The following is a 19,432-nucleotide window of genomic DNA, read 5'->3' as shown; positions in this document are numbered from 1 at the left end:
AATGCGCAAAGGACGAAAGCACGCGACCCAGAATAACAATGATTATATATACGGAATAACAAAATAAACGCTACTCTTGTTTATTGTCACCATTTTAAATAGAATACATAAACGAACGCTGACTTTCATGAAATGTTATTCTTTCCGTAATCGCTTTTCCTTCGCTGTTCAGTATATATTGTTTACTGATTATTTAGTGATTATTGAGTGAGTGAATGAGTTAATATTTAACGTCACATCGACAGTATTGCAGCCATATCGTGACGAAAGCATTCTTGGAAAAAGTAATCTATTTATATGATAAAAAACCTGTCGACGAAGAACAGTAAAACAACTAGAATAACACAATAAGAAATAAAACTAGCGTGAAAAGTTAAAACTAATATCCCTATTCAGACAATACAATATGAAAACAGGCCATATAGATCACCAACAACTGAAGGTAGATCACCATACCAGGGGCCATGGGGACTTACAGTACTTCTGCTACCTGCATGGTCCCTAGCTAGATTTACACCATCCCCTAAGCTGCTGGCGACTGTATGCAAAATTAGCCACAATTTGAAATGACACATATCCTACGACTAAAAATGTGGAAGATTAAATCTGACTTCAACTGTTTTGGGACTTACATACCCTCTCAGGGGGACAATAATTTTACGGTACTTTAACCCCTTCGAGGATACAGCCACTAACAATCTTGGTTGTTAATTCAACTTCCAATGATAACTGATTATTTAGATGAAGGGGTTAAGTAAAGCAGTACGCACATGATGTGACTAATGATGACAGGAATTTAGGACAATTTGTGTCATGTCTGTAACGCACATACGCACCATGATTGCTTTTAATTTTCTAGATTTAACTTTTATATATTTGGAAATGTCTCTAGTGAGGGTACACTTTTTGATGGACGTTGTCTCGCTGTTTCAGAAATATAACAGTCAATCAACGCGTAGCGTTATGAATTGTCTCCACATCGCTTGTTTCTTTAAAGACAAAAAAAAAGCTGTTTTCAGTTTGCCTTTTATTATATCGAAAACTAGTTTGGGGTATGACAGATTATTTTCCCCTCGTTTTAAACGTCAATGCTCGACAATTACGTAATTAACATTAATTAATCAGTCACTCCCCGTTATTCGTTAGTTATTGTCTAAATATACAAGCCAGAGGTCTAACATAACACGTGTATTTTCTTCACCAACAGGAAGTCCTGAATACATGATCAAGCAGTGACCGTCCTGGCTCACAACATGCACTGTTGAATGAGGTCATCTTGAACTTGGGAGACGTTATCAGCCGGACCCAGGCGAGTTATCTCGACTCAACATGGTTTCCTTCTCGGGCTTCGTCAAAAGAGCATTTCTCGGCACTTTGATAATGGCGGTTGTTTTCAGTGTAGGTGTACTGTTCTCGGGTCATCTAAGTCAGATGAGGCAGCGTGTGTCTTTCCGTAACATCGGTGTTCAGACTGTCCATACTACAAAATACTATTTGACAACAACGCAGACGCCAGTGGGTAGGAAGTCACTCCCGGAATGTCCTGAAACACCGCCAAATATAAGTGAGTATAGACTTCATTACTATTATTGCTAGTATTTTCAATTATATTTTAGGTCACTTCTTTAAGACAATGACCCCGGGCGGTGCGTTTTGGGTTAGTGCCGATTATTATCAGTACTTCTACACAACATTGATGAAGATAACTACGCTCAGGTCAGTGTTATCTTTCATAATTGATAACCTGTCACCCTAGTGGAATGTGCTTCAATGAAGGCATGGATTCTTATAAGGAACGTCATTTTCATTGTCGCATTGTCGCGTTAAAGTCTTTTTGATTCACGGAAAGTTGTATGATTTGGCTTCTTTGGAAACTGCACGTTTTTACTTATTTGGGTGGAGATTCATCCGGAAGTCGAACCCAGAATGAGGTATACATGAAAGAACTAGGAATATATGTTATATTGGATGTTGTGCGCCACCCATTGATAGGCATATTGCACAAAGGTTTACAGCGCTTATAGGACCATTCCACCAACGTTACGGCCATTGGCCACAGAAATGGACTTGGAATCCAAACTTTCGACGGCACAAGCGAACAGTTTTACCGTTAGACGTCCCACTGCCCCACCTTGCAGAGGGGCATCTGCAGTTCAGGGGTTACACAGTTATGAATGGCCCCTTACCGTCGTCAGTGATTGTATTCGAGAATATTAGAAGTGGATTTTTTTTACCGTGTTGTGCATTATGTAAGTGATGTCGTCTGCTCCAGGAGCTCCAATAGCAGACGGCCTTCTTTGTTTTCGTCAGCGTGTGATAGTATTGTGTTTGCTGCTGACAAGGAGGTCGATTCCCGTTTGATAAACGCAGGCCCGGAGCACAAAAACGTGTCAGTGATGTTTGGATGGACTCAATATTTGTTCAGACGACGCAGGGACCGTGTCACAGTGTACTGGGACCCACAGAACTCACGTTTACCGTGGGTATACTCAGGAAGGCCACAACGGAAATACAGGGGATTTTGAGAGGATAAAGGCCCCAAGATATTAGTTTGCACATGAGATAGGTTCATCTTGGATCAGCTGTACACGTGTGCATGACACAAGAGAGACACGGGAGCTATGTTAGCTCCGGGCTGTCTATACCCAGATATATATCAGTGGTTGAGTGACTTCACTAAGCAACATTCCATCTATATCGCGGCGGTCTGTAAACAGTCGAATCTGGGCCAGACAATCCATTGGTCAACATTATGAACACCGATCTACGCAGCGGGGATTTGATGACACGTGTTGACCTCCCGTTGTCGAATATGTCGACAAGCATGCATTGCTGAAGACCAATTTTAACAACATGAACTAACTTGTTTGTACATGTGTTACTCGGAATATCGTTCAACATTCATAGGCATGTGTCTATGACACAGTTAAGACACATGAAATGTGTTCTGCTTGATTTAATGAGTGAATATGGTTTTACGCCACCGTTAGCAATTTTCCAGCAACATCTGGACAGGCACGCCAGAAATGGGCTTCACACATTGTACCCATCAGGGTATCGAACCCGGGTCTTCAGCGTTAAGAGCAAATGCTTTAACCAAATGTTCAAAATTCATGTTTTGGAGGTTGTATGCAAATGAACGTGTGCAAGTTTCATTTATATGTTTCGGATAATTTAGTGCGTTAATAAATTACCTCGCCTTTCAGCTAAATAGTTTGGCCCATATGGGCGAAAATATTATTTTGCAAAATAACGCTCTAAATTAGCTGAATCACTTATAAACATACTTTCATTCATTCATAGCCCCCAAAACTTTGGTTTCCCGCCGTGAAGTTGTTGAATATTGCTAAAAGCGGCACAAACTCACTCACTCACTCACTCAAAAACATTAGTGAGGTAGTTAAAAAATTCCGTTTTATAAAAAAAAATGTGTTAATTTTTGTTAATTTTGCATGCTGAAGTATGCACTATCCTTTGTCAGGAACTAGCCAAAGTGTGGACATGTTATATGGTTTCAGTGTTTTACTAAACATTATTTGATCGCACATTTATGTATTTATGTATTATTATACTTTTGCACATACTTGCGCATGCGTGAGCTCGTGTGTGGACGTGTCAGTTACGAGCTCCGAAAAATGGGCATTTCTTTAGCCCAATACAGAGCCAAAATAGGCACATTTTGCCAACCAAACAAGATAAAAGGCCTAAGTATGCATGGACTAAAACTTGAGAGGTGTTACCTCTCGCTAGGAGTGCGTTTAATTTGTCTGATGAGTGTCCTACTTATCACATGTGGCGATGTCGAGTCAAACCCTGGACCCACTACACGACAACAAACCCTGGCTGTGGACGAATCGGGTGCACTTGGCATAAACGTGAGTGAAAAGGACGGAACTGATATATTGACCATACTCCTTGAAATGAAAACTGATATCAAATCTATGAACAAAAACTTTGTAAACCTCAGTGACAAGGTCGACAAGATGGCGACATATTTTAGCAGCCAACAACATCATCTACAACAAGAAAACAAAGAGCTAAAGTCAAAACTATCAGCGATGGAAGATAAGATTACTGACTTCGAATCTAGGAACCGAAGAGAAAATCTAATTTTCCATGGGATTCCCGGCGATAAAGGCGAGACGTGGGAACAATCGGAGTGTAAGCTTAAGGTGCGTCAGTTTCTATCTGAAGATTTACATATGGGCAACGCCTACGAGATGGTGATAATACGAGCACATCGGCTAAATCAGCGGAAGCCAGGTTCTCCAATCATTGCGAAATTTTTGACATCTAAAGATAAGAGCGACATCTTCAAGGCAGCACGTGCGGACAGGACTGAGGGATCACAACACAAGCGTGTGACAGAGGACTTCCCCCAGAAAATACGAGAGGACAGACGAGCACTTTCACCTTGGTTTGTGAAGGCAAGGAATGCAGGAAACAACCCGAAGATGAGGCAAAATAAGCTTATTGTAAATGGTCAAGTGTTTGTGTATGATAGGAATTCCCAAAACATCGTGAAAGAGAAAGGATCGCACAAAGAACCGCCATACTCAAACAATAACACAACCACGTGGGCCAGTTTGTTTGGACCCGGAAATGAAATAGACAAGGAAGGTGAAGGACGGACCCAGTCGGAAGATAAACAAACCGACGAATGATGCGATGGCCATGGCCTTATTTTCAACATTCTGACGTGGAATATCGGCGGTCTACATAAACATGACAATGAATATTCCCAGGTGAAACCTTTGTGTCATAATTTCGATATAGTATGTTTTTGTGAATCATTTGTGAAGGCTCATAACGAATTTTCCGCCTTTTTGTCCGGTTTTCGAGCAGTCAACGCTGTGAGAGATAAAATGAAACAGTTAGGCCGCCACAGTGGCGGAGTCACCGTGTTGATAAAGGAGAAATGGCTACAGGATGATATAATTACAAGACTTTATGATCATTTTCAAAACATTGTTGTTTTACTTTTCTGAACTAAGTGCTTGCATTGGGATAAAGACACTCTGCTCATATTTACTTATATCTCGCCAGAGGGCTCTCCAGTGTATGATGCTAGTGACAGTGATGGAATTGCCATGCTTGAACATTACTTGGATATTATAGTTGCTGATCACCCGGACAAACAACTATTTCTAGCTGGTGACCTAAATGCTAGGACTAAAGACTTTTTAGACTTCATTCCTAACGATAATATTGATTTTATTGTAAGAGATGTTGATGATTATCCCTCAGATGATTTTGAAATGTCCAGATCAAGTAAAGACAACATACATCATAACAACTGTGGTAAAAAACTGATGGAACTGTGCTGTACATTTGGAATCCATATCATGAATGGTAGACTGTATGAGGATAAACAAGGACAGTTTACTTGTGTTACACATAATGGTTCTAGTCTAGTAGACTACATGATTGCATCAACATCTGTGTTTCCTAGAGTTGCTAATTTTGGTGTTGGTACATGTGATGTGTCTGATCATTTTCCTATTTACTGTTCTCTGAATATCCAGCCACCCAACATTACTGGTGTGCTCGAGTCACCTGTAGTAACAGATCCTCCAACTAGCAATTGCATAGAGAGTAATTCAACAACAGTATGGATCAAATACGTGTGGAATGAAGAGCTCTGTGATATGTTTATCTCTAAGTTCCAAAGTCTGTATGGAAAACTATGTAGAGAATTATATCACTATATAGACATTAATATTGAAGATTCATTAAATGTTTTTACTTAGCTGTACCAAAGAGCTGCAGAACACAATAGGAAGGTATTTCCAGGTTTCCATGACATTAATTCCAAACCTCAGCCCCCATGGTGGGATGAAGAACTTGAACAATTAAAACATTTGAAATATAAAGCACTGAGAGACCATAGAGATAATAACCTAGATATATTGATTTATAAAACCCTACGTAAATCATTCAAGAAGACTTTCAACTACAAACGAACAGCTTACTTTGATATTCAAAAAGAAAAACTTATGGCAGCAAGAAACAACCCAAGAGAATTCTGGAGAACACTAAAGCAATCAGGTTCAATATCAACATCTGACAAAACATACGATATAAGTTGTGAAAACTGGTACAATCACTTTTCAAGGCTTCTTTCTGAGTGTTCTGGTAATGTGCATGACAGAGATATCAATTCAGAGGTCTACAAGGATGAAGAGCTTGTAACATTAAACTGTGACATTACCGAAAATGAAGTCTTATTTCACATTGATAAACTGGCAAAAAACAAGTCCCCTGGACCAGATGGTATTGCAATTGACTTCATTAAAGCTTCTAAGACATTTATCAGTAATTACTTAACAGTGCTGTTTAATAAGATTTTCCAGGAAAGTATTTTTCCTGTGCACTGGTGCAGAAGCATTATTTGTCCTTTTTATAAATCTGGTGGCAAAAGTATCCCTAATAATTACAGAGGTATTTCTCTTATTGATTCAGTGTGTAAAATATTCACTTCCATTCTTAACAGTAGATTACAGGTTTGGTGTGAGGAGAAGAATATTATTTAGGATTTAGGATTTAGGAGCATTTATTCTACCACTGACCACATTTTGTCACTTCAAGCTATGGTTCAGAAATACTCAGTGAAGAAAAAAGGAAGGTTCTACTGTCTGTTTATTGATTTCTCTAAGGCCTTTGATACAGTTAATCACAAAATTCTGCTGTCAAGTCTGAAAAGAGTTGGTGTGGGTGGTAAATTCTATAACATCTTGGTATCAATGTATGATAGGTTGTCAGCCTGTGTTAGAACATCTAAAGGTCTGTCAAGCTATTTTGATTGTAGTACAGGTACTAGGCAGGGCTGCATCCTCAGTCCCCAACTGTTTATTATCTTCATTAATCAGCTCATGCAAAGTATGGAGCAATTTGGCGGCCGTGGTGTATTTATTTCACCTAACGTTAATAACCTATATGCTCTAATGTTTGCGGACGATGTTTCCTCAGTCTCAGATACAGCATTCCAGCTACAGAAGAAGATTCATGGCCTTGAGAATTTTTGTCGAGTCACTGGTATGAAGGTCAATATTGATAAGACTAAGGTTATTGTGTTCAGAAATAGTGGGCCCCTTAGACAGTATGAAAAGTGGTTTCTTTTTGGGCAAAAGATGGAAGTTGTTTCATACTACAGGTATTTGGGTATCGTGTTTACTCCTAGGTTAGCGTGGACTAAAGCTCACACTACTCTTGCGTCACAAGCCAATAAAGCCGTTATGGCTATCTTTAGATTCCAAAAACGTGTAGGTTTTCTGTCATGTGCAGATCTTTTTAGAATATTTGATGCTATGGTAAAACCGATTCTCTGCTACGGTTCAGAAATTTGGGGTGTTACCCACTGTAAAATCATCGAACAAATACAGATAAAAACATGTAAATATTTCTTAAAAGTTGGTAAAAATACTTGCAACAACATGGCACTAGGTGAATGTGGCAGATTCCCTCTTCAGCTTACTTATATGTCAAGGGCAGTTAAATATTGGTGTAGACTTTTAACTCTCCCAAGTTGTAGGTTGCCCCACCAGTGTTATTTAATGCTAAAGTCACTAGATGAATCTGGACGAACGACTTGGGTGTCTCATATCAAGAATATATTATATAGACATGGGTTTGGCTTTGTCTGGATTGCACAGGATATTGGTAATATTGATGTCTTCATGTCTGTTTTTAAACAAAGACTATCTGATAATCTTTCACAAGACTGGTTCTCATCGCTACATAATACAACCAAGTGTTCTAATTATATACTCTTTAAGTCCACCTTGAATGTCGAATCCTATCACTCTATAGATATTGCCCCATATTTGTGAAATTCTTTAACAAAATTTAGATGCGGCAAATATAAACTTTGTTCTGAGACTGGCAGATACAACAATATCCCTTATGATTCAAGATTCTGTCACTTTTGCTATCAAATGAATTTGTATGTAATTGAAGATGAAATACATGTTTTACTTTATTGTAAAGCCTACCTAGACATAAGAAAAAAAATTCTGGATAAATACTTGAAACACCCTATATCACAACACAGTTTTATAAACATTATGACTTCAAAAAATATAGATGTTATAAAAAACTTATGCCTATTTTTATATAATGTTGGGAAAATAAGAGATTCTGATGTATTTAGATAAACGCATGTAAATTCTAATTATACCTATGTTTGTATTTTGGGCCACTGGCCTAATACTGAATAAAATGTCTGTCTGTCTGTCTGTCTGTCTGTATACTTTTGCACTTTTATAAATTTTACTTGCAACGAAAAAAATGTTGGGCCCATTTGTAAACTTGCACGCCGATTACGACGATATCTGAAATGACACATACCCATTTTCCTGCTCATTCTCTGTTGTTTTGGCGCTTCGTGTGTTTTGGATAACGTAGTGCCAGGAGAACTTAATGCCTGGTTCGTTTCCCGGCACTATCACACCAAAAGAATTTAAATATTGTACTTCCCTTTACTGTGGCTTGGGCTCTTCATTTAGAGTTGAACCAATGACTGATCGCCTTGGCGTCACTTTATGCGTGTGAGCTAGCACTAAAGTATCGGCATAAATTTCGAAATAACACAAATAACATGCGACGGTTACTCCTTTTCTCATAACTTCCAGCTGGTACGTTTTCATTATTGTAAGATGATCCCACGAAGCTCAATCATGGGTTATCTCACTACCCAAGGCGATGAGGGTCATAGATCTTCAACCTCCCATGCTTTTCTAGAGGCGATTAACGGGATCGGGTGGTCAGGCTCGCTGATTTGTAGACCCACCAAGGTCATCGTATCCCAATTGCGTATATCGGTGCTCATATGTCGATCAATGGCTTGTCTGCTTCGAATTTGCCTTTCTTACAGCCGCCATTAAAATTGAATTTTATGGTGAATACAACGTTAAACAACTAACAATCAATCTTACTTCACTATTTTATCCCCCTTTTAAGATGAACCCGTGAAGCTGAATCTTACCAACATCACCCTAGATGAGTTACGGAAGAAGTACCCCTCCCAATCCGGTGACATATACAGGCCCAAGGGATGTCGATCCAGGGTGAGGCTGGCTGTTGTCATACCTTATAGAGATCGGGAGCAACATCTGGGGATCCTACTCAACAATCTCATCCCTTTCCTCAAAAAACAACAGGCGGATTTCACGATATTCGTTGCAGAACAGGTAAATAATACAGATGAGCATGTGTGGTCCAGAAGCTAGACCCGAAAATGGTGAAAATGTGGTGAAGGTCAGGCGACCGAATGAGTTGTGATGCTTCAGAAACAGAAATGATTTACCTTTGATTTAAAGCCGGTTGTCATCAGCTACCGCGCGTGACTACCCTGCAGGGGCACTTTAAAGGTTCAACATTATGTTTCAGTTGTGTTAATATTTCAACCGATCAATGAATGGTTTAATTCAATAACTCTGATTTGGATTGACCAATTTAGTAGTTCTGGAATGCTCTAATCATTGTTTAAATGTGTTGACACTGTAATTACATATATGCTTATCACAAACATATTTTGATCTGGTCAAAGGTCAATTGCTAATCAACGAATGATGAGTCAGCCATGGAATCTTACTGCAAGCAACAATTTCCTTCAGATCAGTTCGTGTCGTTTGTTCCTAACCGTCATCGTATATTCCCAGCTGACATGTTAGTCAGTCTCATGTTGCAAGTCCAGTTTCAAATGCTGAAGTACACACGTTCAAGTTCTTGCAGCTGCAGCTTTCTGTACACTGTACACATGCACATATATGAAGTTGAAGAAGTTCCTCAGAAACGATTCAGTCTCAATATATTTGCAACTTCACCACAGAGTAATATTCGATCTATTACGACAGAAACGTATTGCTTTAAATACAAAAGATTAAGTGACTGGTTTTATGGACAACTCAAATATATTCATGTGTAACATTCTCATGGACACATTGCTTCTACTGTAACGTTCGTGAAAATGCAGGCTTCAATTTTGGTAATATCTAAATGATATACATGAAACAGATAAACATAACTTGGTCATGACACTATGAGCATCGCTCATCACAAGTAGGATACGATGACATACATGAAACAAGTAAGTGAGAACGACCACCTTACGACAACATGAGTTGCGAAAGATCAGGTTTGACCCAGCATAATATGTGAACCTGTAACAATGGCTAATGAATAACTACATAGTCAGGTTCCTGATTATGTTTTATGTTTAGATTATTCTAAATACTATTACTGGCAACAAAATGTATGCCGCCAGTATCACCTGGTCGTACCTCAGACAGCCAATTGTCAATTTGCATTAACTACTCAGCTGTTCAGTACACGCATAGAAGTTGGTGTATATGTTGACAGGCACTTTCGAATTATATTTTACGCGGAAAACCTTCAAAGCGTCTATAAATATTGACAGCAGTGGGTGACCCCGTCAAGGTGGATACAAAAAGACCAACAGTCTTTCATTTCCCGATTTCAGTATGTCGCATAACTACGTTTCCAGTCGAACAGAGAGTTACTGAATTGAAAATAGTTATGGCAATATCATGAAATTGGCTCTCGTAAATCACTATCATCATCAGCTGATGAACGTCAACAAAACAAGGTCAGCTGTAAAATACTGACCCCACCTACATGAACACTGCCAAGGTAGTAGTTAACTGCATAGTTCAACCATACATTATGAAGCCACCTAAGACTTGCCCCGATATACATATATATTAAATATATTTTAAATATAAATTTTATTTCCCGAAATACGATTGCTAGTATTACAAGGAGATTAACTATTTTAAATGTGTCGTCCTGGTTAGACCTACACTCTCGCTTACACATGTCAGTGGTGTTTCATACTCCAAACACGCGACCAACTCTTTCTGTAATCCAGTAATGAAGTCAGTCCAGAACCCTACTAGTCCTGGACCACAAAACGGTATAAAGGCCAGAATCCTGTAGTTATGGATCCAAACATACCCAGGATATGCATTTTGGTTTTAAAGACCATTACCCATATTTCTGAATTTCGTCTGAATTAAACTACTGTTGTTAGATCCAATGCTAGATCCATATCTATACATGGATCGTATCGGAACTTGCACATTGTGTCGCCTTTAGATTTTGTGAGTGTGTTTGCTTATTTGCCTTTTGTTGCATTTGTATGTTATACCCAAGGATATGCATATTTAACGACGATCCCATGATATGGGCAAGGGAAATTAAGCATCGGGCAACTTATGCGTATTGTGATGTAAGCGTTTTGCTCACTGGTACCTTGTTTGCCCCATATCTTGTTTTTTTTTCTTTTTACAGACGCCGGGAGGAATATTCAATCGAGGTCTTATGATCAACGCGGGAGTTGCAGCCGCGCTGAAGGCGGATAACTTCACCTGCATCGTCATCCACGATGTTGATCTCATCCCAGAGACTAGCAACAACTACTACCGCTGTCGAGAAAATCCGCTCCATCTTTCTACTGCCAGTGCTAAATATGGATATAAGTATGTATGTGTGTCGGTTTGTTGGTAGCCAGACTTTTTGGCATGGTTGGTGCATGTCATTGTGTCCACGATACTTATGATGCTCAATTATCCACTAAACGCCGTCATACGGACTTGCTGTTGCAAAGCAGTGATAGAAAACAAACAGAAATACCAGTTCAAATGAGATGAGGAAGTAGTGACATCTTTCAGTTCATTCTGTGCATAGGTGCAAGGTTATGTACACAGTGAACTGACGGTATCACGTTTACTTTCTCTTTGGGTCTTGGTCCGTTGGTATTTCCTTGCTGTCGTTTCTGTTTGGTCGTTTCTGAGTTCGTGTCTCTGTGTTCTTTGATAATCAGCGTTTCTCTTTGGGCATGTCTCTGGGTCTGCTTTTCTGTGACCGTGGGTTATCAACGTAGGCCTTTCTCTGGGTGAGTGTGCCTATGTGCATGTGTCTTCGTGTGTTTGTCTCTTTGGGTGTTAATTGGTGCCCCTCGATGAGCATTTCTCCATGGATAGCTCTCTGTTGGCATTTCTCTGAGGGAGTGTTTTCTCTTAGCCCTCCTCTGAGGGAGAGTTTTTCTTGGCCTCTCGATGAGCATTTCTCCATGGATAGCTCTCTGTTGGCATTTCTCTGAGGGAGTGTTTTCTCTTGGCCCTCCTCTGAGGGAGTGTTTTCTCTTGGCCCCTCGATGAGCATTTCTCCATGGATAGCTCTCTGTTGGCATTTCTCTGAGGGAGTGTTTTCTCTTGGCCCTCCTCTGAGGGAGTGTTTTCTCTTGGCCTCTAGATGAGCATTTCTCCATGGATAGCTCTCTGTTGGCTCTTCTCTGAGGGAGTGTTTTCTGTTGGCTCTTCTCTGAGGGAGTGTTTTTTGTTGGCCCTTCTCTGAGGGAGTGTTTTCTGTTGGCCTTTCTCTGAGGGAGTGTTTTCTGTTGGTCCTTCTCTGAGGGAGTGTTTTCTGTTGGACTTTCTCTGAGGGAGTGTTTTCTGTTGGCCTTTCTCTGAGGGAGTGTTTTCTGTTGGACTTTCTCTGAGGGAGTGTTTTCTGTTGGACTTTCTCTGAGGGAGTGTTTTCTCTTGGGCTTTCTCTGAGGGAGTGTTTTCTCTTGGGCTTTCTCTGGTTGTTTCCCTGTTGCTACTCTGTTGGGCATTTCTTTGTGTGTGTTTCTCCGTCACTGTGTCATCATGGATGTCTCTGTGGGCATCCGTGTGAATTCTTGCGTATGTTAATCCCAAGCTCGAACACAAACGGGCCAAGCGATCTAAAGAAAATATGTAAAAACTGAAACGGCATTTGGCTGAGACTGTGGACCCTTCTGAGATCGTTTTCCGGGGGTTTGTTGTTAACTGTTATGTAGATTTTGTATAAATAACATGATAATAACATCAAAACTCTCAGGTGATTCAATGTTAATTCATGGTACAGAAACAAGTCTGATAATCTGAGTACATGCATAATGCACGAATAACACATGTGCACTTCTCCTTGCAGGCTTCCTTATCCCTCGTATGCTGGAGGTAATATTGCGATCTCTCCAAGTCAGTTCAAGAGGATCAACGGTTTCTCAAACTGGTACTTTGGATGGGGTGGGGAGGATGACGATTTCGAAATAAGGTACCAGTATTAAACATAAGACCATGGAAATTCCTCTGTATCCTTTCACGAAAGCTCATCTTCAAATGGAGCAGGCAGTCTGTATAACTATAATTACATAACTATATACAATAAACAATATCTCGCCCTTAAACATTTTGAAGTTAAATATTTTGTACATTTTGTCTGTAACTTTTCCTCATGGTCACATTCTAACGGAACAGACATTCTGTTCTGAAGAAAACATTTATAAACCGAAAGGGCAATTATCTGAAACTGCTCATCTCATCAAACGTTGTGAAAGTACAGACTTTTCAAAACGTGCGTGTCATCAATTGGGTTTGTTTAGTTTTGCCAATAGTAGCCAATGTATAATCTCAGAAAAACAAAAACCAAAAAACCACGAAAAACATCTAATACGTTCTTGTTTGGTTTAACAAATAGAAAAGCGCCAAGGCAATTTCTTCTCCTGAGGCAATACGTATATGTGTCCATTGTTACCATTCATGAAAACGTAATACAGTTTGTATTTCATTCAGTGGCTTTTAGAGATCAGACTAGATCGTTCGTTCACGATACTGTTGCTGCTCTCATTGTCATGATCAACCATCAGTATAACCCTTTTTATGTGGTGTCGTTAATTTAGTGAATTAACTATGGCATATGCTCCCAAACTGTACATCAGGAAAAAAGTATTGCTACACCAAAATAATTGAAGGCTGGAATTTCTTTGATTTTGATAGAGACCTAGTTGTAGAAGAAAACCCGTACTTTTTCATCTCCTCCATCTGTTCATCTCCTCCATCTTCCAAACACACCCATGCAAGAAGCATGCAGGAAAAAATGCACGTTTAAGTCATGCACCAAGAACCCTATAAAAAGACACTTTAAAAACTTGATCAGTTCAGTACCGAATTCAAAGAGCACAACAGTTCTGGGCACATGGGTGAAGAAAATGGGTCCTCCACGGTTGTCGACAGCATTGAGATGGCAGATAATTGGAATGAGGAACGCTGGTATGTCACTGCGCCAAATTAGTGTTCGAATTGGTCATCATCCACCATCCGCACTTTGAAAAAAGTAACGGGAAACTAATGATATGAAGGACAGAAGGCGTTCTGGCAGACCTCGATGCACTTCTTACAGGGAAGACAGGGCCCTTCTGAGGCATGTGCGGCGAAATCCTTTTGCGCAGAGTAATGTTTTAAAACGAGAATGGCTGTCCAATCGACGAAATTCCGACAGAACTGTCCGGAATCGACTGAAAGTAGCAGGTCTTCGTGCTAGACGGCCTGTTAAACGTCCGTTGCTGACAGCTGCTCACAAAGCTGATCGTCTGGGTTGGTGTAGGGACTACAGGAACGGGAACTCATCGTGGAGAAAGGTCCATTGGTCCGATGAGAGTAGGTTTTTACTCTTCATGACAGATGGCAGAACCCGTGTTTGGCGACAGAGAGGCACCGCTTACACACAGAGGAAAGTTATGGAACAGGTCCCATTCGGCGGTGGATCTTTGATGGTATGGGGATGTTTCTCCTACGATTGCAAACTGCTTCTGGTGACTGTAAGGGGGAACCTCAAAGGCGTTAAGTATCAAAGAGACATCTTGCAACAGGTCGTTGTTCCACACTTTGACAACCATTCTCTCCGTACAAGGCCTGTGTTTATGGATGATAACGTTAGACCTCACAGATCTGCCCTGTTTCGCGATTATCTTCGTCAGGAAGCCATTACAACATTACCCTGGCCTGCACGAAGCCCTGACCTGAATCCTATTGAGCATGTGAGGGACATTTTAGGGCGTAGGATACGACAAAGTCAACCTCCAGTTCAAAATCTCGCACAGCTTGATGTGGCTCTCCATCAGGAATGGAACCAATAGCCTCAAAGGCAAATCCAACGCCTTGTTCTGTCAATGAGGAGGCGTGTTGCTGCAGTTGTTGCTGCTGACGGAGGTTACACCAGATATTGATATTCTTGTCTGATTTAAGGACTTCAACAGTAATTCTAGTGACATTAGTGTTCCATTAACTTCTGACCAATAGTACCTTACTGCTATGACCATAGTTATTCTGCAACCGGTTTTGTGTGTTTTGTGCGATTATTTTAAAGTGACAAGAATGGATTGAAAATATGACAGAATACATGCAGTTTTCTTGTTATTTTATTGTCAATAGTCTATTTATCTCGATGATGGGTTTAATCCATTTTTTGCACAACCATATCATATATGTATATGTCACAGCAGATTTCCCAAATCCTAGTGTTGCAATACTTTTTTCCAGATGTATAGTTTGAAAGATAATGTGATAATCTGCAGTTTGTTCAGTTTGACCTGTGCTACTCTACATAGTCATGACCCAGGAGGTCAAACGACAGGTCGAGTTAACTGCATTAAAGAGGGGAGCAGAGAATGTTAAAAGGCGACCTTGTCTCGGCTGTTCGGACATGTTGATAATCAAGTGACACATTTTATAGACCGAACCAGTTGTGACACGCAGTGGATTGGTATTCATTTGATCAGGGAAGCTGAACAAGCTGTAATTGTTATATTGTCTTTTGCAGAGAGGGTTTCATATCGTATAGATACTTTTTCATATATATTGGATATGGATGTATAATTTTCTCGCGTCACGATATGGCTGAAATGTTGCCCGCGTGACGATATATTTTAATTCACTCACTCACTCAGTCATTTGTGCTAGTATTTATAACTGACGAAGACTTTTATACTATTATGTACATTTACAGATTTATTTTTTCAGAGTTAAAACAGTTGGCATGCGACTCAAAAGAAATCCCCCAAGACAAGGAAGATATTACGCAATAAAACATGAAAGAGATAAATTGAATCCGGAAAACCCTAAAAAGTAAGTACTTGATGAGACGAATGTTGGCTTTTGCTTTCTCTACCCTTACCCTTGACTGTACAGTAAGCTGGTTTCGATTCCCTAATGTGTGAAGTCCATGTCTTAAAAGCGGCTTAAAAGTACACTCACCCACTACTTATATAGCCAACACGCTTAAACCGAACTGACGATTTGACTGTGTATGTACGTCCCTGTCGCTTGCTCGAAGTTACAGTCGAAAATCATATAACCAACTACGGTTATATGGAAGTAAATTGGCGGTCCTGCAGTCAGTTTTAACCATAAATAGTCCAATTTATTGCTACAAAATGGGCTGATGTAGACGATTCTGAACTGTAAGAAAAGCCTTTGACAAAACGAAACTGCCACAATTATCAGCTGGGGCTATATACACGTCTTCTGAGTATTTTAGCAAAGCCATGTTGTCCCCACGAAAACGGTGTCCCCTTGACGTATGGAGCGCCATATGTGTTAATTATATAGAAACATGTTTGCGAAGGACCAGAGTTCGATATACTACATGGACACAAATGTGTGAAGTCCATTTTTAATGCTGAAATATTGCTGAAAGTTCAAATGCTAATATATTGCTAAGGTGGCGTCAAGGCATTCCGTTTGTAAGGCGGTATTAGCTGGCTCTGTGTGCATAGAACCACTCACGAAGCGATGCTGTTTCCTCTTGAAAACGTCTAGCGAAGATCCGGGTTAAAGTTGATCAGTAACCCACGCTTTTCGTAAAGGGCGACTTACGGGATGGTCAGTCACGTTGACTTTGAATGCCAGTTGTGTAGATCGGTGCTCATGACGCTGTTCTCTGGATTGTCTGGTCCAGACTAATTATTTACAGACCGCCACCACACAGCTTGTATATTGCTGCACGTGTCATACCCAAACTAAACTCACTCAATCATTGAGATTCCCCTCATAGCTCTAATGTCTGGAGCCCATTTCTGGCGTTCACCATGATATTGCTTCAAACCAATCTCACCCGCTCGCTTCCTTCAGTCAGTGATTTTAATGACACTTCATTGGACTTAACCGAGTTAAAGTTAAACGTAAAGCGCGGCAGCATTTTTGAAACGTTCATAAAATATTTCATCGGGTCGTAACGATATTATTATACGAACGTCTGTTAGTGGCTCATTTGGAAGCATGAATGTATTTCTTTAAATACGGTTTCAATCATTGCGTACTTAAAATGAGAGCTTTTCTCTTTACTTCCGTCATGTTTTCGTATTTTTTATTCGTTCTCGTTACTTATAACCTGTGACGTCCCGAGTTTGAATCAGTTCTCAGTAATCTATGCTCTTTAAGACTCCATCAAAGGGATCGGGTCGTCAGGATGGCTGATTGGTAGGCACCTGTCATTGTATTCCATCTGTGTAGATCGATGCTCCCACTGTTCATCACTGGATTGTCTGGTCCCAACCCTATGTAACCATACCTCCGTCATTTAGCTTGAATATTGCTATGTGTGACGTTTAACAGCAAACAAATCCAAACATTCTTGCAAGTATGGATTATTCTAGCAATATCGCGGCGAGGGAAACCAACATATTGTAGCCATGTGTGGAATCCAAACCCAGCCTTATGATGGGCGAACCCTTACACCACTTGTTTATCCCAGGGTCTTGCTGAAGACCATTACTAACTGGGCCTAGATAAGAGAAGCTCTCTTATCACTAAAGTCAGTTAATGTGACTGTATGGTACTTACGACTATCTTAGCGCTAACAAAGCTACGAAAAACTAGGCCCTGGATTTTAGGACTGACAGTGAATAGAGAATCCAACCCAAGTGTCTGATAACAATTATATCAATATGAGTTGATGATATTAAAAATATCCGAGACTTGTTGACGATATTTTTACCTTTATCAACGAGTGTTGTTATAATTGAACTATTTATCATAAAAAAAATGACAAATGTACATCTCTCAACACTGCTCTACCACCAGACTTGCAGTGTAGCGATGTCATAGCATTGTAACGTCATCAAGTTCATGAGGACATTGTACAAAATCTACTGTCAAAACGATATCTCCTAGGAGATAAGGAGATATTATATGATTGCACACAGGCGATTTGGATGATCTTGTTTTGGTTGAGAAACAATGTTGACATCAATTCTGATCGCATCCAGGTTCGTATGAACGTTAACGCAATTTGCCTGATACACCCAGTCGAGTCTGTTTCGCCTGGGGTAAGTCAGTGGTGAAAGCGTTCGCTCGTCACAGCGGACATCCGGGTTCGAGTACCTACATGATTACAATGGGTGAAACTCTTTTCTGGTGTCCACCGCCGTGATATAACGGGAAGATTGCCCAAAGCGGGGTAAAATTAAACTCACTCACTATTTCGCCCAGTATTCCAGTCAGAAAAGTATCTGATTTTAGTGTTTTGAATTGTTTTTGGGTAGCGTGTAGGCACGGTGTTACGCAGGGGGATTCCAGAAATCGGCTTCAAAAGTTGTACTTTGTGTACATAATTGTATTGAGGCGATGTATTAGTTGAAATGTTGATTCATAATTTTATTCTACTTGTTTTGTTTACAGATTTTTGTTATTCAAGTCAATCCGTAGACGCATGAAAACCGAAGGACTTTCCTCTCTACATAGTAACACTACAGTATCACATCAAGGGACAATCACATGGCTTACCGTAGCAATTGACAAGCAATACTATAATTCAACGATGAAATATTAATACAGGCACTGATAATTATGAATATTTTCAGGTCTGTCTTGTACAGATCTTCGAAAAGACGGATGAAGACGGAGGGTTTCTCTTCCCTACACTGTAATACTACAGTCTCTGGGCGAGGTGCGATCACGTGGTTAAAAGTATCAATAGACAAGAAATATTATGATGAAACTGTAAAATATTAGGTGCAGAAACAAAACAAGACTGCTGAATAAACGTTTTTGATTTTGTACTTGTTTGTTTTTAGTTTTTACCCAAATGTATTATTTCCTATATGAACAAATTGGGAATAGATCTCCAGTGACCCATGTTTGTAACTGATCTGGTGGTCAGACTCGCTGACTTGGTTGACACGTGTCATCCTATCCCAGTCACTGGCCCGTCTGGCCCAGACGCGATGATCTGCAGACCGCTTATAGCTTGAATATTGCTGAATGCGGGGTTAAACAAACAGCCTAGCAACCTCCTCTGACTTTCAATGCCTGCACCTGGGTTGGGAAGGGGAACAATCTTCAGCAGTCCAAATAGCGGCTATCCTTTTCGCAAGAGTCAAAGTTCGTTGAGTCATGCCACAATGTCCAAATTGCGATGAACGGCGCCGTAATATAGTCGCACTGTGGGCATTAAGCAAGTAATTGTGCCATATGTATTTTTGATATAATGATTAAGCTTCTATGCAACATTTATTGACAAAGTATTGTCGTACTTCAACTGACAGCCTATCAATAAGAGATCTGATTCCACCTGAAAACATTGTCATTCATGTAATGATCAATTTCAT

General features: G+C 40.0%; 1 protein-coding gene across 5 annotated transcripts in view; it reads left to right on the top strand.

The window, feature by feature from the left end:
* The window catches only part of LOC137258054 (beta-1,4-galactosyltransferase 3-like), a 36,859-nt gene extending 17,976 nt beyond the window's left edge, over positions 1-18,883 (top strand). For 3 of the 5 annotated variants that reach the window (XM_067795598.1, XM_067795599.1, XM_067795600.1), the window contains exons 2-7: positions 1,208-1,564; positions 8,959-9,188; positions 11,311-11,498; positions 12,979-13,101; positions 15,846-15,950; positions 18,504-18,883. In XM_067795598.1, the coding sequence (XP_067651699.1) occupies positions 1,330-1,564; positions 8,959-9,188; positions 11,311-11,498; positions 12,979-13,101; positions 15,846-15,950; positions 18,504-18,654 (1,032 nt within the window). In that variant the 5' untranslated portion in view covers positions 1,208-1,329 and the 3' untranslated portion in view covers positions 18,655-18,883. The remainder of the gene's footprint in view (positions 1-1,207; positions 1,565-8,958; positions 9,189-11,310; positions 11,499-12,978; positions 13,102-15,845; positions 15,951-18,503) is intronic. The other 2 variants (XM_067795601.1, XM_067795603.1) reach the window with 1 other exon arrangement.
* The last annotated feature ends 549 nt before the right edge of the window (positions 18,884-19,432 follow it).

This window comes from Haliotis asinina, chromosome 12 (genome assembly GCF_037392515.1).
Source record: "Haliotis asinina isolate JCU_RB_2024 chromosome 12, JCU_Hal_asi_v2, whole genome shotgun sequence".
Classification (NCBI taxonomy): domain Eukaryota; kingdom Metazoa; phylum Mollusca; class Gastropoda; order Lepetellida; family Haliotidae; genus Haliotis; species Haliotis asinina.
Note: the sequence above shows the minus strand (reverse complement) of the source record. Positions and strands in the feature narration are given on the sequence as shown.